Source organism: Hemicordylus capensis, chromosome 5 (assembly GCF_027244095.1).
Source record: "Hemicordylus capensis ecotype Gifberg chromosome 5, rHemCap1.1.pri, whole genome shotgun sequence".
In the NCBI taxonomy this organism is placed as follows: Eukaryota; Metazoa; Chordata; class Lepidosauria; order Squamata; family Cordylidae; genus Hemicordylus; species Hemicordylus capensis.
In genome coordinates this window covers 214721673-214749138 of record NC_069661.1, presented here as the reverse complement: position 1 = coordinate 214749138, position 27466 = coordinate 214721673, and the positions used below count along the sequence as shown (strand labels likewise).

General features: G+C 41.6%; 1 protein-coding gene across 3 annotated transcripts; it reads right to left on the bottom strand.

Moving 5' to 3' along the window:
• Positions 1 to 228: 228 nt before the first annotated feature.
• Positions 229 to 26871, bottom strand: ST13 (ST13 Hsp70 interacting protein). 3 transcript variants are annotated; one of them, XM_053251985.1, is made up of 13 exons: positions 26594 to 26871; positions 25895 to 26017; positions 23180 to 23237; positions 19771 to 19843; positions 19593 to 19663; positions 17511 to 17577; positions 14743 to 14827; positions 13629 to 13739; positions 12817 to 12919; positions 10886 to 11002; positions 9892 to 9943; positions 8135 to 8235; positions 229 to 1855 (listed from the first exon to the last, which is right to left on the bottom strand). In XM_053251985.1, the coding sequence occupies exons 3-13, from the start codon at positions 23234 to 23236 to the stop codon at positions 1727 to 1729; spliced, it is 966 nt and encodes a 321-aa protein (XP_053107960.1). In that variant the 5' UTR covers position 23237; positions 25895 to 26017; positions 26594 to 26871; the 3' UTR covers positions 229 to 1726. The 3 variants fall into 3 exon arrangements, with proteins under 3 accessions (XP_053107960.1, XP_053107958.1, XP_053107959.1); XM_053251983.1 differs by lacking the exon at positions 25895 to 26017; XM_053251984.1 differs by lacking the exon at positions 25895 to 26017 and having other exon boundaries at positions 26689 to 26871.
• Positions 26872 to 27466: the final 595 nt, after the last annotated feature.

The following is a 27466-nucleotide window of genomic DNA, read 5'->3' as shown; positions in this document are numbered from 1 at the left end:
AAAAAGGCACATCAAGAGCAAAGCAACATGTTTACAGCAATTACAAATGCCACTGTATTGTTTCCTGCCTCCAACTTCAGTTATGTTCATTCATATTTCAATCTGCCCAAGATGTTCCTCAGTCAAAAGCAACAACTTAACTGTTGGAAGGACTTAAACTTGCGGTAAGTTTGCATTAATTTGTTTTAGAAGTTTTAACTACAGCTTATACAATGATAAATCAAGAAGTTTCTTCAAAACCAGATTTTATTATTTTTAAAAGGCAACTAGAAGTATTTTCAGAACTATTTCTTAAGCAAAAATGAATTCATCTCTCCTTTCATTCAAGGAAAAAAAACCTTTCTGGGGTTTGTTTTTAAAATGTTGAGTTCCTAAATCACTCTATGTTTAATTAAAGAAAAAAGATGACATAGCTTATGGATTCAGACAAAATTACAAGCGCACAGAACAAGCAACATTCAAAATCCCTAGAAGTGTCCAAGACCTAATCATAATAAGCTTTCCAACATTAAAAGCAGAAAATCAAATTTAGTATAGGAAAAGAGATTTAATTGTATTAGCTGTCAATGAACATTTCAGCAATGTATTCAATGAATACACATGCTGTAATTATATTGAAACTCTGTCATTTCCAGCCCAGACCACCTCTCTTCCAAACTCAAGCCCCACAAATTATGTGAAAATACATTAACAAAACCCCCATAAAACCAGTATTAGAGACAGACAACTGGGAACTATGGGAAATTGGAGAGTACCCAGCCACACAAATGGGATGGACAACACCAAATCAATGTTTCGGCCAAGATATGTAGGCTTATTGGGTCTCAAAACTCAAGATCTAGAGCTTCTCCACTGTGTGATTTCTGCACTTCACAGCAGACATATCCTGCATACTTGCATTGCAAATTGTCTAATATAGTGAATGCAAGATGATAGTGGGAACCAATTTGTTTCCTTCCAGAAATATTAAAGAAATGAAGCCTGACAACAATGTTCAACTGTCAATCAGTACAAGTAATGGAAGGCTCCAAGCCATTTAAGTCTGCCAGCTTATTAATGCTGATAAAAACACCTGCTATCTATACAACTTGACAAGGTCATATGTTTCTGTTTAACATTGATTTTAAAAGTAATCTGATATTTGTACCAACATATTGAAAGCCAAATTGACAGGGACATTTCCCATTGCTAAAGGGATCTAAGCTGTGAAGTTTCCATTTAATTGTTTAAGTCACTCTTGTGAATGTAAAAATGAATACAAATTATGTACTACTTCTTCCAGTTTAAACAAAAAAATAAAAAACAGATCCCCTCATCTCATGTATAGGGCTTAAGCACTATTTAGAAGTTCTGCTGGGAAGCAGAAACTCAAAGCCAGTATAAAAAAGAGCCACCACAACCCTCCACTCCCGCCACCCCCCCACTAGACTTTTTGGTGCAAACTACTGGAAGATTACAATTAACACAATTTTAAAAGTACAATACTGTGAAGTAAGAAACTCCTGGGCAGAGAAGGTGAGAAGGGAAAGTGTGTGATTTTTAAATAGAAACCAAGTAGTCATCAACTGACTGCAATTCATTTTTGAAGCATGGAGGGAGGGGAAAGAGTGATTCTACCCAGAGCACTCTACTTCTCTTTTGAGAATCAGAGGTACAATGGTTTGTGTTATTGCAACATACAGTAAGTAATCAATACTTTCCCCACCTCTCGCAATGAAAGGGGATTTTAAGGTTGACTTCCAAATTTAGCTGATAGTTTGCCAATGAGATTCATGACTTTAGGGTTATTCTGATATTTTGACATGTTGGCTGGATTCTGAGCAACATCTTGGAAAGCTGCCATGACTTCTGGATCCTGTAAAATAAAGACAAAACAAATTGACTTGGGCTTGTATAAAATTAAGTGTTCCAAAAGCTGGTTGAGTAGTGAACCAATACTGTAGAGACCCAGATCCTGTCATCACACTCATAATTTTTGTTTCATGGCGTTCAAGATTCGTAGTGCCCATGTTATGCTCTCAGGAAACAATCAAAGCCCATTAGTTTAAATGGGATTAAGCAATCAGATTTATTTATTTGACTAATTTATATACCACCCCTCCAAAAATGGCTCAGGGTGGTTTACAACAAATAAAAACAAAATCAATTAAAACTAAAACTATTAAAATCATTTAAACATTAAAAAAATCATTTAAAACCAGCATTAAAAATTTAAAACATAAATCTAATTAAAAGTTCAAAGTTCAAGTTCAAACTCTAATCTGGAAAGCAAGTTTCAATCCAAATTTCTACTCATGAAATATCACTAATTTCATTCTGTAACAGTGCAGAGGGTGCTTTGTATAGTAAGGTTAATCAAGCACAGAATTTCAACTGAACGTAAGGACAGCCCGGCTGGATCAGGCCCAAGGCCTATCTAGTCTAGCATCCCGTTTCACACAGTGGCCTACCAGATGTCTCGGAAGAGCTGAGGGCATGCTGTTATGGACGGTCTATAACATATCAGAACCAGAGGTACCAACTCAGAAGTATGTGAAATATAGGCCTGTGTCTGATTTCATTTTATATTAAGAAATGAACTAACTCCTGAACTCAAAGTGAACTGGCATACTAGATCTCAAACTGCTCTGTGGAGCAGGAGGCAATCCAGCATTGTATTGTAAAAATGGATATGCAAGGAAACACAAAAGCCAGGCCTGAATGCTGAATGCTAATCAATATGCTAAAAATGTGACTCAGGCCGATTCCCCACCCCTCGCTTCCTGTTGCAAGAAGCCAGTGTTAATCCTTGTCAGTGATTAACTCAATTGCTCTCCATAGAGATTCAACATAGCTAAATGCATACAGAGATCCGCCTGTAGACTTTAATTCTTACCTCACTGTGCGCTAGCCAAATGTACTGAACGTCTCACACAGGTATAATTACACACTATATAGAGGTACACAAGAAATAATGTAATGGCTGTCTCTCACCAATAGAACTAAATTTCCTCACTAACTTCTGACTTTTAACACCTTTTGGGGTCAGACTGGCGAGATGCAATTTGCAGCTCTGAGATGCAGATCTGTCTTGGACAATGTCCCCCCTCCCTTCTGAGCACACAGTTTACAGAAGATGGGATTGAGATCTCTCTGGACTGGCCAATATCCTGAATAATTAAAAAAGACATTGTCCAGAAGGTAGCAGCGAGTTGTCACCTTTTGGGGGGACCCAGGAAAGGATGAGATTTGAATAGGTCCTATGAGATCAAAAAGATCTATAAAGAAGGAGGCTACTAGACAGAGAGTTTAGCAATCTTGTGCCTACAATAAGATTTGCTCACACGCCATCCCAGAGTCTGCTGCTGGGCAAAGCAGGAGCTCTGTTCATGGACTGGAGCTGTCTGTGACTTCTAATGCGCAGTGAGAAGCCAAGACTCCCCAGCCATGGTGCTCTGGCTCTCAGCCATGATCTGAAGCAACTGCAAAAGCTCCTGTCTCCAGCCAAGCGCCTCACTCCTTCAGCTGAAGAGATTCACCGCTCTCTGGTCCTGGGTAAATATGCTGCTCCTACAAGCCTGGAATTCCCTCATCCCTTCCCCTTTCCCTGCACCCTTCTCCTCCCCCCGCTTTTCCTCTACTAATCTCCCCAAACCATGTCAGCCCTCAGCCTTCCTCCCCCCCCCATTTTCTGCCTGTATCTGAATTGTATTAGGCTCTAGGAAGATTTAATTGCACACACATATGTTAGTTAGGCACACGGGTTGAATATTGGTGCTGGCTAGGAAATACTGTTGCTGATATTGATAGAGTGTTCTGCTTTCTGCTTTGCTAGATTATGTTGTTATTCTTTTATACTCAATAAAGCCCATTGAATCTTTGAGGATTGGTTTGACCTCCTTTCTTCCATGCGTCCAGATCCTACATGGTCACCATATAAAAGAACTTGGTCACTTGGTGACACAATGAGCCAGATCTAATTTTGTACACTAGCTAATGAGCATATTTAGTATATAAACCAGGCCTGGACTGTAACAATGCCCCCTCTGCTGCTGTTGCTCCCTACAAATGGCATTTAGAGGCATCTTGCCTCCAAGGCTGGAGGCGGCCTATAGCCCTCAGACTAGTAGCCATTGATAGACTTGTCCTCCATCAATTTATCTAAGCCCTTCTTAAAGCCATCCAGGCTGGTGGCTGTCACACCATCTTGTGGCAGAGAATTCCATAGATTAATTATGTGTTCTAAAGTACTTTCTTTTATCAGTCCTACATTTCTTGGCAATCAGTTTCATGGGATGACCCCTGATTCAGGTGTTGAGACGGAAAAAAAATAAAAATCTCCCTCTCAACTTTCATCACACCATGCATGATTTTATAGACCTCTATGATTTCTCCCCTCAGTCTTTTTTCTAAACTAAAAAGCTCCAGGTATTGCAGCCTTGCCTCATAAGCAGAGTGCTCTGGCCCCCTGAACATCTTAGTTGCCCTCTTCTGCACCCTCTCTAGTTTTATAATGTCCATTCTGAGGTATGGTGATCAGAACTGTATGCAAATGTGGCCGTACCATTGATTTGTATAAGGGCATTATAATATTAGCAATTTGATTTTCAATACCCTTCCTGACAGCTGCCACATATTGAGTCTACACTTTCAACAATACTGGAGCCATCCACAGTAACCTCAAGATCCCTCTCCTGGTCAGTCGCCAACAGCTCAGACCCCATCAGAATATATGTGAAGTTGGGTTTTTTGCCCAAAGTATGCATCACTTTACACTTGCTAACACTAAACTGCATTTCCATTTTGCTGACCATTCCCCCAGTTTGGAGAGATTCTTTTTGAGTTCCTTACAATCACAAGTGACATCTTCATCCCATAATCACCTCAAAGTGGTGTTTCTGCCATATCAGATAAACATCAAGCTACTTTGATTCCACATCTAAAAGTACTTTGATTCCACATCTAAAAGCCCAGAGATCACTACAATGCTCCATTAATGATTTTATAGAGTTTTCATACCCAGCACAATTCACAGCATATTTTGGAGCTTAGATGTATGCAACTGTTTGTTTTTACATATTGATGGCATTGCTCCAGATTCTTTGCTCATGTGGCATCATTTGGAACCCGAAAATTCCAGCTGCAGAGTCTTGGGGCAGTGCATGGTGAATTGTTTAGAAAGAGGTGATTAGATTGGTGCTTAAAGCTCCATACAGTTCTCTGCCCCTCTCCTATGGCTCTTTGCTGATCCTCTAGATTATGCTGGCTTTGTAAACCCAAATCCATGTCACCTTTCCCTTCATTCTCCAATATAGTTTCTTTGTTTTGCAGATTGGCTTAAACTGCATAATGCATTTTAGCATTTATGTTTCTGTGATTTAGGATTTAGATTTAGGATGCAGTATATACTGATTTGGTTTCATCTTTCTCTGGTTAGTAGCAGAGTTTCCTCTTAGGTGTGTGCATGTGTGTCTGCTCAGTTGATTTTAGATCCCACTCAGGTTGAATCAGAAAAACCCCATTCTGAACGCACATGCGCACACACTGCCTTGATACTGCTACCCAGAACAAAACTCACTCTGCATACAGATGAAAAAAAATTAGCAAGAACACTGGTTAGTAGCTGTGAAAGTTGTCAATCGCTTGTATCATAGTGCTGTGTGATCTACAAAGCAGTCATCCCAAATGTTATTACATACCTTGCTTTTTTATCCTAACCTTGCACTCTGAATGAAACTTTTCATGTGAGGTCAGTTGTGCTATGAACAGAAGAGCTTGTGTTCATGTAATGTAAAGGTAGGATAAAACCCACTAAAAGGTATGTAACAAATGGCATGGTTGCACTGTAGATCACATAACACTATAATACAAGTGATTCACAACTGCTAACCATTTAACATTTTAAATTAAGGTATTCAAAATAAAAGCCACCTTTAGAGTGAAGTAGCCTTTATCCAATTTCCTGGTCAATTAACAGGCAGCAAAACATAAATACTGTATGCAGTATCTGTTTCAGAACCACACTCAGATTTAATTCACAAATGCTTAACAAATCTGTCCTATAGCTAAGTAGAATGCTCCTCCACCTAAACAACTAGCAGCACTGGTTTAGCACAATATAAAATATTTTTGCTATACCAAGGACACTGACTGACATCCAGACTAATGTTACACATATCAAAATATGATTTGCATGCACAGTGGGCAAAGGGCCATTTTTGCCAGTCTCCCCTTCCCTCTGCAGCCCACTGTACCTCCCAAAATGCATCCAAAGGCCCTATAACCCTCATGGATATGTTTTCAGGAGACATAGTGGGATACAGAGGGAAGGAGAGAGTGGCAAAAACTGCCCTCTCCCCCATTGTGCATGCAGAACATTTTTTGACATGTGCAACATTAATCTAGATGTCAGGCACTTAGCCTTTAGAAGCAGCGAGAAAATGCTTGACACAATTTTTGTTATCCATCTTTCTACACTAATATCTGACCTCTGGCAACAACACTAAAGTGCTATTCAAGTACTTTAATATTCAAATATATATTGAATAATAATATATTTATTATTCAAGTACTATTCAAACCTCTACACATGTAGAGGTTTGTATGTGTAAAACTGTATATGTATTCATTTCAATAGTGAACCTGGGTACTGTGGCTCTCAAATTTAAGATATAAGTTGGGTACACTGTTGTACCTGTGTTAGAGCATCATGTGCAAATGAGGGAGCGGAGTACGTACACACACACATATAGACCAGCCATCTGTCCACTGTGTACTCACAGACAGACCCCGTGTAAACAACCATTATGATAAAGTTTATGATAATGAAGTCGAATTTCTTATGTATCTTTCCATATTAAGACACCATTGGGATGTGAGTGATTAATTGTTTTATAACTTTCTAGATATATTTGAGCACATAGGGTTTTTTTGACAAATAGCATTATAACACAGGACCCTCTCATTACATGATGAATTTTTTAAAAAGAACTGGGTAGTTAAATGCATTGCTACAGAATGCAAAAGTTATGTGTAACTGTTCTGCAGAGTAAGCAATTATATAAACGATATTGTCAAACTCTTTATAGGCATACCAAATAGTAATACATGCAGGTAGAGCCTGCCCTTCCCCAACTAACAGGTTCCAAAGCCATCTTCTGGATGGGTATGTCTACAGTTGCCCCTGTTTGTCTGGTGGCTACTCAGGGACAGGCCTTCTCTGTAACTGCCCTGGGCTTTGGAATGCACTCTCTGTTGAGATAAGAGCTTCCCCATCTCTGGCAACTTTTAAAAAGGCATTGAAGACATATTTGTTCACCCAGGCTGTTATTTAATTTATAGTTTTAATACTTTTAATGTTGGGTTTTAAATTAATATTTAAATGATTCTAACTGTAAACTGCCCAGAGTTTACAGGTGCAGAAGAGGGCAACCAAGATGATCAGGGGCCTAGAGCACCTTTCTTATGAGGCAAGACTACAACACCTGGGGCTTTTTAGCTTAGAAAAAAAGATGACTGCGGGGAGACCTGATAGAGGTCTACAAAATCATGCATGGTTTGGAGAATTTGGAGAGAGAGAGAGAGAGTAATTCTTTTCCCTCTCACATAACACTAGAACCAGGTGTCACTCCATGAAATTGATTGCCAGGAGGTCTAGGACCAACAAACAGAAGTACTTTTTCACACAATGTGTGATCCACTTGTGGAACTCTCTGCCACAGTATGTAGTGACAGCCAACAATCTGGATGGCTTTAAGAGGGGTTTGGATAACTTCATGGAGGAGAGGTCCATCAACGGCTACTAGTCGGAGGGCTGTGGGCCACCTCCAGTCTCAAAAGGCAGGATGGCTCTGAGAACCAGTTGCAGGGGAGAAATGGCAGGAGAGAGGGCACACCCTCAACTCCTGCTTGTGGCTTCCAGCAGCATCTGGTGGGCCACTGTGTGAAACAGGATGCTGGACTAGATGGGCCTTGGGCCTGATCCAGCAGGGCTGTTCTTATGTACAGTTTGGGGTGGTATAGAAATGCCGGGGTGGGGAATATAATTATGAAGAATAAGCATTTAGGGAAGATTCTTAAGGAGCTTCTATATAGACCACAGCTGCAACACAAGTCCCACCCCACATAAGGCTTTCCTTTTGTTCTATGTACTCACCTGCATGGCTGCCAGAACTTCTGGGTCAGTAAGAATTTCATTGAGACCAGGCATACCCCCCATCCCAGGCATGCCACCTGGCATTCCACCAGGAAAGCCCCCTACAAGCAAAAGAAAATGAGTTACAGGTTATAATCTACTCCAATACATTTGTTTTGTGTGCATGTATATAACTTATTATCCCATCATTTTGAAGCTTTCCATAACCACCACAACAAGCCATACATGCCCTTATGCAGAAGGCCAAACCTTTATCTGAAATGTTACAATACACATGTAGCTGAATAAAGTCCACTGTCAATAACAGGTTACAAAAATAAGGTTTCCAGATAGCTGCTAAATAATTATTTTACCTTCAAGCTTGGATCTCTCACAAAAAACAACAACCCAGAAACACCTCATGATCTATTATGATGCCTTCTTAAGCCAATTCTATATAAATTGTATTTATTTACTTGATTGATTTATATAGCGCCCTTCCAAAAACGGCTCAGGGCAGTTTACATCAAAATTAAAATCAAAATCAAGACTAAATCAACTAAAGAATTAAAATCATTTAAACATTAAAATCATTTAAAACCAATATTAAAAATTTAAAACCATGAATCTAATTAAAAGCCTGGGTGAATAAATGTGTCTTCAGTGCCTTTTTAAACGTTGCCAGAGATGGGGAGGCTCTTATTTCAACAGGGAGCGCATTCCGAAGTCCAGGGGCAGCAACAGAGAAGGCCTGTTCCCAAGTAGCCACCAAACGAGTTGGCGGCAGCCACCGACAAACCTCTCCAGATGATCTTTACAGGCAGTGGGGCTCATGGTGAAGACATTCCCTTAAATACCCAGGGCCTAAGCTGTTTAGGGCTTCATAAGTAATAACCAGCACCTTGTATTCTGCCTGGAAACATATCAGCACCCAGTATAGTTCTTTCCACACAAGAATAATATGGTCTCTCTTAGATGACCCAGAGACCAACCTGGCTGCCGTGTTCTGGATCAACTGTAGTTTCCGGACTATGTACAAAGGCAGCTCCACATAGAGAGCATTGCAGTAATCTAGCCTAGAGGTTACCAGCATATGTACCACCATTTTGAGGTTGTTCATTTCAAGAAACGGAAGCAGCTGGAGTATCAGCCAAAGCTGATAAAAAGCACTTCTGGCCACCAACTCAACCAGGGACACCAGCTACAGGTTCTGATCCAGAAGCACCCCCACACTGTGTACCTGTTCCTTCCGGGGGAGCGCAACCCCATCCAGAACTGGCAGATCAAAATAGAGTTTCGACCCTGCACAGCAAGTACCTCCATCTTATCCGGATTCAGCCTCAGTTTGTTATCCGTCATCCAGACCATTACTGCCTCCAGGTAGGCATTTAAAGGAGAACTTATAAATAAAGGGCTTACAATTACAGCAAGTTCTATGTGCTGTTATTAAGTGTGATTTTACACACAAAGCAGGCCATAAAGGCAAGGCTATAGAGGCAGGTAATGCCCACACTTCTTAATGGCTCACTGTCCAGAAGTTACAAAGGTTGAAAAAACATATTTTGCAACCCCATGCCACCTTTATAGTCTGTTGGAATATAGCTACTACACTGCATGTGTTCCCATTGTTAGTAATAGTTTATTCCTTCATTACACAAACTCCAGCAGTCAAGGAACATTCCCTCTTACTTAGGAAAAACAACAACTTCTGTTTAAAACAAAAACCCAGGTTTATAAGTAAATTTAGCTACCTTCTACCTTTAGCAGTTAATACATACCCGGGAAGCCGCCAAACTGAGATCCTCCTGTTTGTCGCCGTGTCTCCTCCTCCTGCATTGAAATAAGAAGTTTGTTACAACTGGACCCGAAGCCCTACATTCCCCCAGAGACACTGATCTTTCACAATACTGCTTTATTGTACAACAGTATTGAATTTCTAGCCCTAGAACAATAAGGGAGTTTTTTCAAGACCTAGAATATTTCTTCTAATGTTTACATTTCCTGCTGCTTCCTTGCACAATCCTAGCACCAGATTTCAATCAATTTATTTATGGTTGCTGACCATAGAAATATATACATACAGCTCAAAGAGTAATAGCTAATCCAGTTATCCATAGACCTTATGGAGTCCAGCTATACAGATACACTCTTATTTCAAATTCTAACGGCAATGAGACAGCAACTGCAAAAGTTATTTTGTCATCGCTATCAGATAAAAGATAGCCAACACAGAATTCATTCCGGCAGCCAGGATAATTTGCTAGGAGGGTCCAACTACAGTATAGTGTCCAACTACAGAATAGTAGCAAGTGTCTTATTACAGTATAGAAGCATATGCAGTAGCGTCTCAATTGCACCTGAATTGCAAGGACAAAACTGCTCCGCATAAAGAACTTTTTTGATTCTGCCTTCAAACACAGCAGAAGGTAAAACATCACAGCATGCTAGTGTGAAGGCTCTGCGGTATTTTGCTACTGTAAGCTTACCTAAGTAACTAGCAGGTTTGATATTCAGATTTTAAAGTACAATTCATTGGTTTGTTACAAATCATTTTAAGGGTCTTTGCAACAAGATACAGATTCAGTTACAAACTGACCCTCTAAGGCAGAGGCTAGCACTTGAAACTGCAATGCACTACCTTGCAAAAACCAAGTTTTATATGGCTAGAGAAACAGCTTCCACTGTGCCCATTTTTAAGCATATATACAATACATCTCTTGAATGTAAAGTTATGTTGGTCATTTGTCTTCTACAGTTTCATTTATTTCTCACCCTCTGAGCTCTCTCATGTTCCTCTCGGGCTTTCTTTACTCTTTCCATCCTTTCCCTGATTTCCTTCTCTTCACGCTTTCGTTCATATTTTCTTCTGTGTTCTGCAATCTTCTGAGCCTGAGGCACAGGTAAAAAAAAAAAATCATATGCATTCCCAAGCCATCTATACAATGCCATTTTAGCACGCTAAGTTAGGTGCATATATGCAGAAAAATCAGAGTCACTTGATTTTTCTACCTTGTCTCATAGTTTTCAAATGCGAATATAATACACCATGCTAGGCACAGTTAATTCTGTAAACCAGAAGTTTCAAAGTTTATTGGGAGGTACTTGGAAAAAGAAAAAGAGGAGCTCTACTAAGACTCTTCAGAGACTTGCTATACCCAGGAACTCTAGTACAGCAGACACTTTCGCAAAAGCCTTAATTTTTGATGTGCCTCCACAAAGTCTATGTGACCAATAATTGTGAACACCAAACCAGGGAGATGCACATGAGCAAACTTCAAGATGCTGTAAAGACAAAACATCTACAAATGCATTTTATTTAAAAATCTAACTCAAGAAGCCATGGTGTCAGGCAAGTAGGACAAAATAACTGTCAATGTTTCATTGTACAACTAAGGTTCACCTCTACTGTACCAAGATTGATACACAATGATGAAACAATATTGTTCAAGACAGACTGGTTAATATTGGTAGTTGTGTCACATTTTCATAAACCACTTGAGCTGGTAGACATCCTAGTTTTAAGAAAGGGGCCACTGACCACTCATCCCTTTATGTGAAAAAAGGGAGAAGAAATGGCAAGGCAGCTGGAATATCGAACAGATGCATTTCTCATTTTGCTGACATGCTTTCTCTCCTCCTTCTCTCCTGCCTATATCCATAGAAGCCATGCAAAAGAGACACAAGATGCCCCAACATATTCTGCAAGAATCAATTTTAATTCATACATATGAAGACCTCTTGTTTTATATGCTACACTTAAAGGGTGGGGAGGGGAGGAAGCTGTAGCTCAGGGGCAGCAATCTGCTTTGCATGCAGAAGGCCCCAGATTCAATCCCTGGCATCTCCAGGTAGGGCTGGGAAAGATTCCTGCAAGAAACCTTGGAGAGCTGCTACCAGTTGGTGTGGACAATACTGAGCTAGATGGACCAATGGTATGATATGAGGGAGAACAGCTCCACTAAACAAGCAGAGGCAGGGTTACCAGATGAGAAAGATATTAAAATGGACAGAATCCTCAAAATGGGACTGGTCTTCCTTTTGTACAAGATTAGAAGTTTGCCCATTGCTGACCTCTGCTATAAGTCTTAAAGTAAGGAATGCTAGACCAGAGACAATTGTACTGTTCAATAAGCATTCAAAAATATTTTTTGATCATACCACTCAGCTTACAAATACAGGAGTGATGCTCTAGAGAAAAAGGTTGCAAAGGAATTTTCTTGAACTGTTCTTAAGCAAAGCCAATAGCACCCCTTAGTGGCAGACTAGCAAATCAAAACAGTCCAAAAACAACACTGCATTGCACCCAATCTGTTTCAGAGCAGATTCACATTTTCCACAGCAGATATGTCTGCTGCTTTTTGAGTCACTCTCCCCACAGAACATGTTGATACTGAAAGGAAGACACTTCTGTACATAGTTGGATATGCCTTTCCTCTTCATATTTTAAAGGATTTGTCAAGAGACATACAACTGACAATTGGCAAATGGTTCGTCTTGGCAAAGTACAAATCACTCCTCAACAATCTTCTCTAGTCAGAGAGGATAGGACCTACATGCCACTAATAAATGTATAAAACTACAAAATGATATATAATTCTAATAAGCATTGCTTCCCAGAATACATTCTGTATAACATTATAGAAGTAGAACCATGACTAAGGCAAGCAATTCTCTATCTCATTGTTCTTCCAGCTGTCACTCACTCGTGGCTGCACCTCCTTCAGCATGGTACTAGCATCTTCATCATAATCCAGTTTACAGGCTAATGCCAGATCATGTGCAGCCTCCTCCCAGTGACCCAGCAACCTAGCAACGATAAGAAATCAATACAAGAATTAACATTTATTGTGGAAAACTAAAATCAGATGTAACTCTTGGCCTAAAAAACCATGGATCTGCACAAGTACACCTTCAACTAACAGCTAAGCTAGATGGATATCTGCACATTCAAAATGTCCCTTATTGCCAAAGAGGAAGCAGGGGAAATTTAGCATATTATGACATCAATGTGGTGTAAAGACACACAGCAGACACACAGCCCTACTTTCTAAAAAAACACCACCCAAAACTGCTGCATAAGAGAGCTCGTCTTATGGTAGCAAGCATAAATGCAAACCCCTTTGCTAAGCAAGGTCTGCCCTGGTGTGCATCTGAATAGGAGACAACATGTGTGAGCATTGTGAAATATTCCCCTTAGGCTTAGGGGATGGTGCTGCTCTAGGAAGAGTACCTGCTTGCTTGCATGCAGAGGGTTCCTAATTTCCTCCCTGGAATCTCAAGATAGGGCTGAGAGAGACTCCTACCTTATAGAAGCCACTGCCAGTCTGTGTAAGCAATGCTGAACTAGATGGAACAATGGTCTGATTCAGTATAAGGCAGCTTCCTATGTAACATCTTGTTATAGGTTTGGTCATAAGACATACTCTAATATTTGGGCCTATCTGATAATATGCAGAGAGAAATATGCAAATAAAAAACACGAAACTCCCTGATGTAAGGAAGAGTTGCAGTTTACCTGTGGGCTTTTCCTCGCCATTTGTAGGTCTGTGCTGAATCAGGGTTAATCTGAATGGCTCTATCACAATCCCTAATAGCAGCATTTGGCTTCTGCATTTTCACAAGGACGCTGTCAACAACAAGGAAAGCACGTGTGTTTAAGGAACAGCCTGTAGCATATAGCTGAGATCCTCAGCTCAAGATGTGTAGGGTCCAATTGTGGTTAGGACAATGAGTTCTAACATCCAAATCCTGTCTTATTCTAAGCAGTGTTTGAAATAATCATGATCTGAACTCAGATTTACGCATTTATATACTGGCAAACCTCTCAAAGCAGTTTACCAAAAAACAAAAAACAAACAAACAAACCCTGAAATAAAGGACAATACATCAAGCCTCAAATTTACATTTTCACATGGGCTTTAGTCTCACTTCCTCTCTCCACCCCTCAGAGCAAGATGATCCCTGGCTACTCTGTGGGGGCAGTTGGGGCTCTTCAGCTGGGGCAAGGAGCTGGATGGCGGCTCATTCAAATCTAGGGCTCAGATCGTGGTTTATTTCAAGCATTTTGATTAGAAGTAAGGATTAGAAAACTGGAAATAGTATTCCTCTGATTTGTACGTGGAGAGGGAGGGAGCACATGTCTCCAAGGCTGAGAGATGGAATACAAAGCTAAGGATTAGTCTTGGCTCTTTGACATCTGAACCAACCATGGCTCACAGAATGCAATCAACCAATGCTGCTGTAACAACTAAGAGAAATCCTGTAATTCAAGCCATGGGTTGCTCTCCTTTGGGGCCTCTGGTGAGGGCAGGAAAGAGCCCCCCTCCAGGACTGTGCTGCCAAGTAGCACCAGATAATGTTAACTGGCACTCGGGGCTGGAGTTTCTCCTCACATAGGCCAGGATGGGCTGTTGGGACAACCAAGAGATACTAGAGGATTATTATGTTAAAGCTTCTCCTGTGCTAGGAGGTTGCTTTAAGGGTTCTGTGGCAAGCCCAGCAGAGCGCTCCCTCCAGGAGTGTACCAGGCAGCACCAACTGTCACTCTTCTCCAATTGACCAGAACTCTGGAACTGGTCCAGACTAAGCAAGTTGCACAAAGGGACACATTTCAAATGGAGAGTTCTCACCTGGCTCGTTTGGCATACAAAATAGCCAGATGAGGATTCAACTTGATGGCTTCTGTGAACAAGTCAACGGCTTTCTGAAGTTCTCCTGAAAACATCAGTAAACAATACACCTAAGTAGCAATCCAGATTACACACTTGTCTTAAGAGATATAGACATATGGAAGTAAGTAAGAGCAAGCAGTCATGCCACCGTCAACATCACAGTAGGAATTAGATTTAGTGACTTGCAACAGTGCCCTCAATACAACTGATTACTATAGACAAGGGTGATTAAAGCCTGTTAGATGTGCATGATCTCTAACTATCAGGAGCCACAATTCCTTTTGCTATCCTCACTAAATTGATTCCCATTGCCCTCTGGTGAAGGTGGGTTCAGCTTTCCTCTTTAGCTAGGAACTGAGGAGGGGGCAGGAATTATCTTCCTTGTTTATCTTAAGTTCAGTTACAGGAAAGAAGGCTGCTTACTGCCAACTCCAACATGGGGAGAAAGGATAGGGCTGAACGTTCTGACGGTGAGTAGCAGCAGCACTTGGAATACAGCTACCACCCACAGGCCAAACACTAGCCTTTCCTTCCAGCTCCAAGTTAAGAATAAGAGGGAAATTATTCCACAGTTGTACTTGGTTTCCAAGACTCTCCACTAGTGGTGTGCATAGAACCGGCACCTGCCGGTTCGTAAGTGTGTGGTGGGTACCTTTAAAGACGGAGGAGGGTGCTCTTACCCCTCCTGCCGCATTTCCCCTACTGGCGCTGTCTTTTAAGATGGTCCAGAGGGGCAGCAACATACCTCCTTGCCGCCCCAGTGCCTCCTCAGACCGGAAGTACCCAGAGTGTGCACAGTGATATCCACCCCCCCCCATCTTTGACCCGGCCAAACCGCTGGACATTCAAACCAGTTCTGAGGCCTGTAAAAGCGTCTCGAAACTGGTTTGTACACATCCCTATTCTCCATAGCCCAATGCAACTGTGGGGACAATCCCTCACCTCCCTACCCCAAGGTAGCAGGGGATTGTCCTTGACTTCATGTGGATATTCACTGTGAGATCAGGGACTAACACTGAAATCCTATGCATGCTTACTTGGGAATAAACCCCACTGATCACAACAGGGCTTACTTCCAAGTTAAGATGCATAGAATTGCACACTGAAAAGCAGCTTCTGGCAACTGCAGATTTTGGCTTGGTGACAAAGGCCATATTAAATTTGTACAATTCTGCTAGTTATCTCTCTCTGAAGGAAAAGAGAAGGTTGATCAATGTAATTAGTAGTTTAGACTAAGGACCATCTTTGTTTGCACAGAAACAAGAAAAGTAGTAAGCATTTGAGAGACTCAAGGACATAGCTAGGGCTTCGGCAGCCTGAACCGGCTCCATAGCAGCGAAGTGAAAGTAATAGGCTAACTACTGATTGCTCCAAAGAGGAAAAAAGGTAAAAGGTTGTTCTGAAATAACAAAACGAGAGGCTCCCTTCCCAATAGCTCACCCACAACAGAGAAGACAGGACAAGGGAGAGAAGTAAAAGGTGTAGTATGGCCCAAGGAATTAAAGCGTCAAAGAGAAAAATAAAGTGACGACTAGAAGCAATTCTGGAGCTCTCTCTCTAAGGTGTTCTCCTAAGGCGAGAAAGGAAAGGAACTCGGGTCCTAGGGGCTCTGCCTACTCCTAACCGGAAACTCTGCTGTGGAAAACTTCCTGTCTTCTTCTGAGACATGCTGGAAATACAACCCATAATCCTAGGATGGGCTCCAATTACGGTGGAAAAAAGTAGTAAGCATTTGAGACTCAAGGACTTGGCATAAAAACCTGTTCAAGTATATTCATTCTTTGGTTAAGAAGCAATGGAGGACTATTATGTGTAATCTCTTCCTCAAACGTATTTTAACACAATATAGAGTCCCATGGAAACTACATCGCATCAGAACATTAAGCCTGAGCAACACTGAAGGCAGATAGCAAGATCTAGCATGTCCCTTTTAGATTAAGTAGTCAGAAAAATAGCACAGGAACATCAACTTCAGTAGTTCATTTGTTTTACTAAGTTCTGATGTCATAATCCATGACTATCATTCAACAACTTATCTACCTGAACTACCACAACAGTAATAAAACCAATGGGTAAGTCAGACACAAGCACAGCTTCTTTGCTTTCACTCATGTTATTTCACACACCTGTACTGAGCTATTTACTGAAAAAATAAGCTGCACAGTATATAGTCCCTTGTTCAGCAATATTTTCTTCTCTCACATCTTCAATTTAGTATGTTTACATTTCAGAATGAAGTGCTCATTGAAGAGTTACATCACATCAGGAAGCCAGCAATGATGCAGGGAGGGGCATGAGAAACTTCTGGGCAGACTTAGTTTATACTCAGTATAAAAGTCTGTTTTTATACTGTTTTAATTGTGTTTCTGTTTTTACACTACTGTTTTTATTATTTCATGTGATGTGTAAATCTGTGATTTTAAAATATTTTAAATTTTGTACACTACCTAGAGATGTACGTATCAGGCGGTATAAAAATATGATAAATAAATCAATGTAATATATACGGCCCACATCAAGTCACCCACTGTAGAATGAATAAGGGGGGAGGGGATTAACTATGATACAATTTCTCACTAGAAGGCAAATTTCTAAACTTTGCTTCAGAACTTTAAAAAGTTTACAATCCACCTAAAAAGTGGAAGCATTCTAGAATGCTTCACTTGCTGTAAAAAGCATTTTCAGCTTAATCTCCTTATACCAAAGATATAGCATGTGGAACTCACCATCGCCTAGTGCATTAATAGCTTCCATCTTCTTCTCATTGGCCTGATCCATCATCTCTTCTGTTACCTAAGGGGAGCGGGGGGAGAAAGAGAGGCTGGAATCCAGACCAAATCTAACAGATTTGAAACGGGAAATCTTAATTTTAGCACTTTAATAGCAATAGCAATAGCAATAGCACTTACATTTATATACCGCTTTATAGCCAGAGCTCTCTAAGCGGTTTACAATGATTTAGCATATTGCCCCCAACATTCTGGGTACTCATTTTACCGACCTCGGAAGGATGGAAGGCTGAGTCAACCCTGAGCCCCTGGTCAGGATCGAACTTGTAACCTTCTGGTTACAGGGCGGCAGTTTTACCACTGCGCCACCAGGGGCTCTACCAGGGCTTGGTATTTAAGACATACCAAGCAGATTTTCAATTTACAGCTCAACTACAACTCTGTGGAGGGGTACTGCATAAATAATTAGGAGTAGAAATTAATGGTAATGAACATCTCTAGTACCCTTTAGAAAGCCAGTTTGAAAATTCTGCTCTCTTATTTCCCACTTGCCCCCTCATAGTTCTTTAGATCACAGTTTCTCAACCACCAGTCCCTGGACCACTGCTGGTCCCCGAAGGGTTGAGTGCCAGTCCCTGACTGGGAGTCAACTCCCCCACCCCCAAACAACTGCAACCAAGGCACTCACTTCCTCAATTTTGCACATGGCATGGAAGAGGGAGAGGAGGAATATCATGGAGGCACGGGACCCTGCTTCCGCCTTGCCTCCACGTGCTGCTGAGATCTTCCTACAGCTATCTTTATCTTTACAACTTCAAACTGTATTCAGCGCGGGGGCATCGAGGAAAAGATATGGCAGTGGGCGCCACTTTGAAGGGCTGCTGGTTCTTGCATGCTCATTATTTGCAGCCAAAGGTTGATTGATTGAAACCCAGCTGCCTGTTGCGGCCGAGGCACCTTGAGAGGAAACCCCGTTTCCCTCTTGCATCGGTGGGGTGTTGTGGTCCCTCAGCCCCCTGTAACCAACTGGTCTGCACCACCGGTGGAAGACAGCAGTCCCCTTTGTGACCTCGTCAGGGGGTGGAACCTCTGGCCGGGATCATGCCGTGGTGAGGGCTAAGCGGTGGAGGGAGGGAGGAGGGCCGCCTTGGCTCGGGCTTTACAGAAAGGGAGTGCAAGTGGAAGGGGGAGCAAGGAGGACTAAGTGGCGGAGGGAGGCGGTGTGGTGTGGGGGAGAGGCTAGAGACCATTTTGTGCATTCATGCAAAAGGGTCATTGGATGAATGGCACTGGAATGAAGTGATCCTGGGGATTTGATGCCCAGCGAAGTTTGTGTCCGATCCCAACCGATTTAAAAACAGCTGCCTGTTGCGGCCAAGGCACCTTGAGAGGGAACGCCGTTTCCCTCTTGCATTGGTGGGGCATTGTGGTCCCTCGGCCCCCTATAACCCCCTGGTCTGCACCGCCAGTGGAAGATGGCAGTCCCCTTTATGACCTCGCCGGGTGGGGGAGGGACAACCTCTGGCTGGGATCACACCACGGTGAGGGCTAAGCAGTGGAGGGAGGGAGGAGGGCTGCCTTGGCTTGCCTCGCAGTTATGCACAGGCAGTATGTGGGACCACATGAGCTGCGTAGCCCCCAAGGCAGGCTGGTGTGATTGGTGCATGCAGGGGAGTTGGGAGGGGGCACAGAAGCGTGCACTGTGAGAGAGAATGGGGGAGCACCTGCTACACTCTAGTGCGCAAGCACAGCGGCAGCAGCTCTTGGACCCAGGTGACCTTCAGAGAGCGGTTCGGTGCACCATTGCCTCTCCCACCCTGAACAGTGCCTCGTCTCCCTTTAAATCTAAAGTTTAGATTGTGGGTGTTTAGTCAGGGCAGAAAAGCAGCTTATAGGTTATATTCTTATACATAAAAAACAAAAGCGGTACAGCAAGTTTTCATATGTCTTTTTAAAGGATATCTTTTTAAGGTCCTTTATTGTGGTGCAGTCAAGTGTATACTGATTGATCTAAAAAGAAATGGTTTTTTAAAAAAACAAATAAAGACCACTCCAAACTCAATGAAACCTCTATATTACCTCAACATTTTCATCTCCCATTTCTTGAGGTTCATCTTTGTCTGGTTCAATCACTCCTTCATTGTCAATTTCTGAAAACAGTCAAAAGATTGGTTAAATCCACCCCAGTTCTTCTTCATGAGGCAAGGGGAAAAGCAAAATCTAAGTACCATGAAAACTATACAAACTTAAAACTGACCCAAGTCACTCTCTTCACTCTCAGGCTCTGGTGGCTTTGGTGGTTCCTCTGGCTTCTTTTCTTCTGCTCTTGCCTAATGAAAGAGGTATCAGAATTACTGCTGGGATCATTTAAAGCCTCTCTTTTAGGATGTTATCATAGAATGGCCAAACAATGCTAAGTAGAAACTTGTCAGGATCTGAATTTGATCAGTTACACTGCATTGACTTTTCTATTGATGAAAGGCATACAAGCAAATGTAATTATAACATCTGGGTTATGAAAATGCTTAAGGGGCTACTTAGTTCTACTTGCTTCAGAACACAAAAGAACCTAGAATTTTAATTAGTCTAAAATCCAATACCATTGGGTCTTCTAATTCTAAAGCTTAAGCTATGCACTAGTACGGCAAGAGGCTCAGGGTCCAACCAGAAGAAGAAACCCGTCTGCTGACCCTAGAAGGAAAGCAGCAGAGTGTTATTGGGAGCAATTACAAACATAGGAACTTGCCTTATACCAAGTCAGACTACTGGTCCATCTACCTCAGTATTGTCTACATTGACCGACAGCAGATCTCCCAGGTTAGAAGCAGAAGTATCTCTCTGCCCTATCTGAAAATGTCAGGGAATGAACCTGGGGTGAGCGAACCTCCACTGTGCTTATGGCCCCATCCCCTAACAGAAATATCTTACAGCATTCACATATAGTCTCTCATCCAAATGCAAACAAAAGCAGACCTTGCTCAGCAAAGATGCTCGCTATCACAAGACCAGCTCTCCTGCCCACTTGGAGAAGGCATATGGAGAAGCAACTTTGTCTGGGGCAGATTGAAAAGCATCCTAGTCAAAATAAACTACAGCCTAGACCAAAGCAATGTGAATGTCACAGAAAGATGGAAACCCAGTTTAAGGACTTATTTAGGCAGAAAGACAGGATATAAAGTTCTTTAAATGAGGGCACCTTTGCCCATTCTGACAATGTGAAATTGGAAATAAACTAAAGTGTGGGGGCAGGATAAGGAAGAGAAAGGTTAGATCAGAAAATGAGAAGTAATTGCTACACCTCTAAGTAGTATCATAATTTGAAAACATTCTTGCAAGTCATTCTGCACGACTTCTTTGAAAGAGAAAGAAGCGCACACCCAGTGTAAATCCTAGAACTAGGAAGTGAGATGGAAGGGGACGACAACAATTATATGGCTGGCTGTTTTGTTAGTTCAGATTCCCTGCAAAGCAAAATCTAACCTGAAGAGATATATCAACAGTATTCCTTTAGAAAGCAGTAGATGCCACTGCTTTCAGTATCTTCTTTGCTAACCACTCTTATGGAGAACATGAGACTTGCATTTGCAAGGCGGCTAGAAATCCTTAATTACCAGAGATTTCCCCCTGTAGACCAACACTACAGGTTGTTCTATTGATGCATGTATAAGCCCATCACACCTCAAAGACTCAAGTTTATTATGTAACATGACAAAATACAGTTTTACTTCACAAACAACTTAGATGATACCAGCTCACAGAGTGTTAGAGAGCCATAATCTAAACTATATGCAGGGCAGGAAGTTGGATTAGAGATTTTTATGGCGTAACAGCATTTAGGTCTATTGTACATGCAGGACAAATGTTTAAAAGCTCCCTACCATAAGTCCAGTCCCCTCAAAAATGTAGCATCTACCAAGCAGGTCAGTATACCCTGGGCTAGTACCCAAATGCTGCACATAGGATAAGAATTAATCATTACAACCAAAGGATTTTCCCCATGAACTTTAGGTAGAGTGACCAGTATCAATTCAAAGTCTTTTCTAATTGTTACAGAACACAAGAAAACATGGCAAGGCAAAACAAGAACTAACAAGAACCTAGCAAAGCAGTTTCTGCTCATTGTTGCTACTGTTATGTCCAAACGCATCATCTTTTATAAAACATAGCTCAAAGTTTATGAAAAACCAAGCCAACTCACAAACACTCCCAGCCTTCCCTTACCACCAACTTTCTTCAGCATATGTCTATTCCAAATGAGAACTAGCATGTCAAAGGTGATTTAAGTATGGGCAACCAAACTCAAATCCCTACTCAACTCTGAATGTCATTGTGTGGCCTTAGGAAAAAAAGAGAGGGAGAGAGAGACTATCTCTCAATTCAACCTATACCAGAGTAGTTGTGGAGCTCAGAGTTCCTTGGAAGAGTGACAGGATAAAAGTCTAACTAATGTTGACAAACATCTTCACTAATCCTAAACAATTTCTCCCTTACTCTGTCAAATCCTATTTCCCTAGGCAGTCTCATATGTACTGCTAACAGGAATAATAAAAAATTATACTCAAAATGGCAGGCTCCCTTAAGTACTATCCTTTACTATGCATGTGGAGTGTCATCAACGAAGGCTGTTGAAAATAAGGAGCAACTAAGATTTTTTTCCTAAATATCTTGACCAGAGTGGCTGCCACTACATCCATGATTGCTCCCATAGCAATTGAGGTCTGTATAAACCTTCCAGTCATGTTGTTATTCAAAGTGTGTTGAGTGCACTGTGCAAGGGGCTAGATGTTCAATTTAACAATATTGTTATATAGTTTTCCAATATATGTTTCCAAAGTGGCACACAACTTAAAGCTGCAGCATATATTTAAAAGCCAATAGACAGCACAGTAACAAGTTGGCAGACTGTACATCTGAAAATACAACCAAAATGGAAGATCTTATTTTGCTTCTGGTGGGATTATTAGCCACCTCACAGGCCTCTTAAGGACAGCACTAGAGCAGAAAATGCCCTATACCTCATGGAAGCCAACCTAGCCTCCACAAGTTGCTTCTGTGATATGCTAAGCACACCCAGAAGAACTATATGAGCAGATATACAAATTCTGTCATAGGAGCAATAAAACGAACATTTTAAAGACCTGCTGGATCACAGAAGCAACAACTAAAATGTGTCATAGGGTATGCCCCTGCTAACTGGGCAAAGAGGCACCTTTTACCATGGTGATTCTCTTTATTTAGCAGGGGGAGAGTAACTGGCCCTATCCACCCCCAGCACAGTACTTCCAGTGACTGTTGCTGGTGTGTGTCTTATGTTTCTTTTTAGAATGTGAGCCCTCTGGGGACAGGGAGCCATCTTATTTGTTATTTCTCTTTGTAAACCACCCTGAGCCATTTTTGGAAGGGCGGTATAGAAATCGAATTATTATTATTATTATTATTATTTATTATAAAGGCAGCCTCAGTCATTTCTAATCAGCCAGGCTTGATATACGTGGCAGGGATTGTAGCCAGAAACATAGTATCATCTCCAGTGGGAATTGTGCTATTGATAACATATTCTGCACAAATCTGAAAAGCAGGTCCATGTTTGTATCAAATTGCTCTTTATTCTACAGATTTCATGCACTTACATATAGACACTTATCTCTACAAGCTTCATTTCTTACCTCATCAGCCCCTTCTGCAGAAGTGTTGCATGGAGCCGGTGGTATTGTACCTCCCATGCTTTACAGTAAGAAGAAAGAGAGCAGTGAGAAACTGAATTTTCAATACTGAATAAAAATAAGTATATACTTTTAAAAACTTATATTGCCTACCTTATGAACTTAAACAATATAAAACTAGATAACACTTTGCAGTGAAACTCTATGTGTCACTTCTAGGAATAACTGAACAAAATTATGTTGAGATGGATTCTTGTATAGAATGCTTCAACTTTCAGTAATAAGTCATGACAGAGATTCTCCAACTTTCCCCAACAATTTAAGCCTCCTTATGTGTAACCTAACAAAGCCAATTCAACTGCCATTGCTGCTTCTTAACTAAAAACACAGTTAAAATATAACTGGGGGAAATGAAGCAGCTCATGACATTTCTAGAAACCATTTGTGCTTCCACATGCCCACTTTGATTCCACAGTACTACATAAATTATTCTGATCAAGCACTGCACTTTCATACACATACACATAAACTATAAATTGTTCATAGCAGAAAATGAAGTGCAGAGCACAAACCACAGGTGTGTTAAGAGTGGAACAAGAAGTCTTTCCATAATGATGAGTGGAATTAAGAATAAATAAACAACTTTACTAGAGCAAGGAGTGCAGTTTTAGATACTAGCGTAGAGCAGCTTGCTCTACATTCTGCCATATATTCTACAACTTCTTTCCCCCGAAGCTCCTGTTTTGCACCCTGATTGTTTGCCACAGAGTATATAGAGCAGGCCTGCTCAACTTTGGCCCTCCTGCATTAGTTGGCCTACAACTCCCATGATCCCTGGCTATTGGCAACTGTGGCTGGTGTTTATGAGAGTTGTAGTCCAAAAACAGCTGGGGGCCCCAAAGCTGAGCAGGCCTGGTACAGAGCAAGTAAACATCATACTTGTGCTTAACAAGTTAATGATGTTACAGAACAAGTTTTGGCCACATTCTATAAAACACTTTGCAATTTATTTATTTACATTTATATCCTACTCTTCCTCCAAGGATATCAGAGTGGTTTACATTTTTATGTTTATCCTCACAACAACCCTGTTAGGGTGGGTTAGGCTGAGAAATGACTGGCCTAGAGTCACCCAGTGACTGTCAAGGCCAAAGGGGGATTTGTACTCAGGTATCCCGATCCTAGACCAACACTTGAACCACTACACTACACTGATTGGTAATGAGAACAGCAGTTTTGATGTACTCCTCCAAAATAATAATTCAACAAGTCATAGCTTTTGTTTTAAGAGGATCCCAGGAAAGTAATTACCAAACTGGGGCATTTGATATTTCCATATTCACTCATTTTAAACACATGCTTGTGAAATAGACTCTTGTAACACTTACACAGCCCAACTCCAAGCCGAGTTACAAACACATATGCCCATTTCAGTGGACTTTTGTTTGCCCAACTTATATGTTCGAGGCCTCTTTGTGCAGAAACAGCATATTATATGGTTCTTTCTATACTAGATAATTTCAGACTGCAGATCGGACATATTTGAATGCTGCTGCACATGTCTTTTTTTTTTTTTTTAACTACCTGCATATGGAAACCTAGAATTGGCAAAAGGCTAGGCAAAAACTTCTCTCTTATTATATATTGATATTATTTATTATTATTGTCACCTTTCCGAGCCCTAAAGACTTACTTGTTTGGCTTAGCCTTTCAAAGTTTTTGAATTGTTAAGTATTTTAATTGGTTTTAAATGGCTCTGAACTGTTTTAAATTTGTTTTTACGTTGTTGTAAGCAGTTTGTTTTAAATGTTTTTGTTTTTTACTTGTGCACTGCCCAGAGCTCTTGGATGGGGCAGTATAGAAATGTAATAAATAAACTCTATACACAACCACGCTATTAAACAACCACTAGTACAATACAAAATAAAAGTAATTTCACAAAATGAAAACTTACAAGATCGAGTGATCTACCTACACCACGCTGGGAAAACATCTGAAGGCATGCAATCACAGTCGTTATGTGCCTGTTTTTACATTGTCATGGAATCACACTTTCCTTCAACATCTTTGGAAGCCCATGCTAGGCAACCTTGTTTTCCCCTGAATGATTATTACTTCAGTTTTTATTCCAGACTATGAAAGACTCCATATTGATTTCAGGCTTGTTTGTTTTTAATGTATTTGTCAAGTATGTAATTGGTTGCATAAATGGCCCTCTTGGAAACATAAATGTTGCCAACAGGACCTTTTGAACTTTCAAGCAAGATCTGACATCACAACAGGATTTAAAAATCAATCTAGAAAAAGCCAATTTTGCTGCTGTGCTGGTTAAGATGAACAATCTAGTTGAGTGCTTTAAAACAGTCTAGAATCCTATTTAGAATGATATGCAAAAATGGGAAAAACCTCTATCATTACACAAATTAGCTACTCCACATAATGCAAGTCACATTACTTTCTAACTTGAAAATTATTTTTATTGTAATACAGTTATGCTTATTTGTGATACACACTTTAGACTAAGTGGTTTGGCAAACAGCTTGGTTATCAACATAATGAAAAACCAAGCACAAACTATCTACAGGTTTATTGATTGATTGATTACATTTAGCTACATCACACACCTTTCCTACACAGAAGACACTTTCAAACAGGAAAAAAATGTATGTTTCATACGGAATAAACACACATATTTAATACTTGACTGCATTTACATACTTTGGAGCAGCCACAGTCCACGATATACCAGCACATACACAAAAAGCAAAACAGGCACACGTGCGACCACCGTATATTGTAATCCAGACATATTTTTCATCTTTTTCTCTCTAGGAGTCCTTTCTGTGTAGAAAGAAGTGTTTGTGTTTAAGCAATTCTAAGATTAGGCAGATTAAAGAGCACATGTTTACCCTAGCAGCCAGAGACCTTCCTTTGAGAAGGAAAAAATGCGGAGGAACTGGACGAATGGAAGAAGGGGCTGGGTTCCAGTGGCACGACTAGGCCTTCCGTCCAGAAGCTCGACAAAACGATCCCCACATGGCGTCACATTTGGGGGGAAAGGACTGAAGGAGCCTGACAAGCAAGGCTATTAAACCTCCTTTATTCTAAAGAGTTACTCATGATTGCAGAGGATTTCCCAACACAGGTGCAGCTCTCCATTCAGGCACCCAACTCCCGTGGCCCTGCTTCTGCAGTTCTGTTCTCTGGCTACCCTACAAGAAAGACGACCCACCTCGACCTCTCAGATTGGAAGCGAGATCGAACCACAAAATGTGTTGCTCTGGGGGGGGGGCACATTTTAAACAACATTTCTCACAGCGCTGGACAAATGGAAGGGGAAATGAAAGAGCTCAGCCGTAAGAACCCCCACCCCCACCCGCCCCGAGCGCGCCACACGGGCTTGATGCTGCCACTCACCTCTCCACCCACTCGCGGAAGAAGTGCAGCTCCTCAGAGTGCAGCAGGGCCGGGTTCTGCTTGCAGAGCTTCACGAAAGCCCGCAGCTCGCTCACCTTCCGCAGGTCCATGGCTCGCCAGGTGGCCTCTTCCTCGCCTCGCTACCGCCACTCCCGTCGCCGCAGCCGCAGGTTCTCTCTGAGAGGAGTAACGAAAGTTCCCAACCGCTCGCTCCAGGCCCCGCTGACACGCGCAAAACAGCGCGGCGCGCCCCGCCCTACGCTGCCCCGCCCCCAGCCAGTTTTCCCTCGCTCGCGGCCGCCTCTCCGGCCGCGCCTGCGCTCTTCTTCCTGTCCACGCTCGGAGGAGTGTAGCATCACTTCGCCCTACAGGGGCGCTCCTCTGGCCACGCCCCTTTCGGCCACTCACTCCGTCTCGGCGCAAGGAGCAGGAGAATCTTCTAGAAAGGGCATTCAACTCGCTCACAACAGTGCCTCTTTCCGGGGTCTCTGTACTACCCTCGCCTCATCGCCAACGTTCATATGTACACCAAAGCGTGTTAGTTTTATTCGTCGCTCCCGAGCGGGAGGGACTTGCACAAGCAGGCGTTTGATTTGGACACCTAAACAAATAGCAGCACAAGCTGATTCACTCCAAGAAAACAAGGGGTTAAAGGCAGTATTCGGTTGAAAGGATGACGTCATCAAGCTCCGTCTTAGGCGACACGTTCCAAGAAATGTGCCGGTGGGTGCTCTAATTCGCGGTTAGTTTAAGCTAATAGGTTCGCCATTCCGGGTGGGACAGAGAAGAAAGAACAAGTTGTTCTGAGAACTAGTCTGCCTACTTTACTTTCCCTGTAATCTTAATAATTACCATTCTCAAAAGTTAACCCAC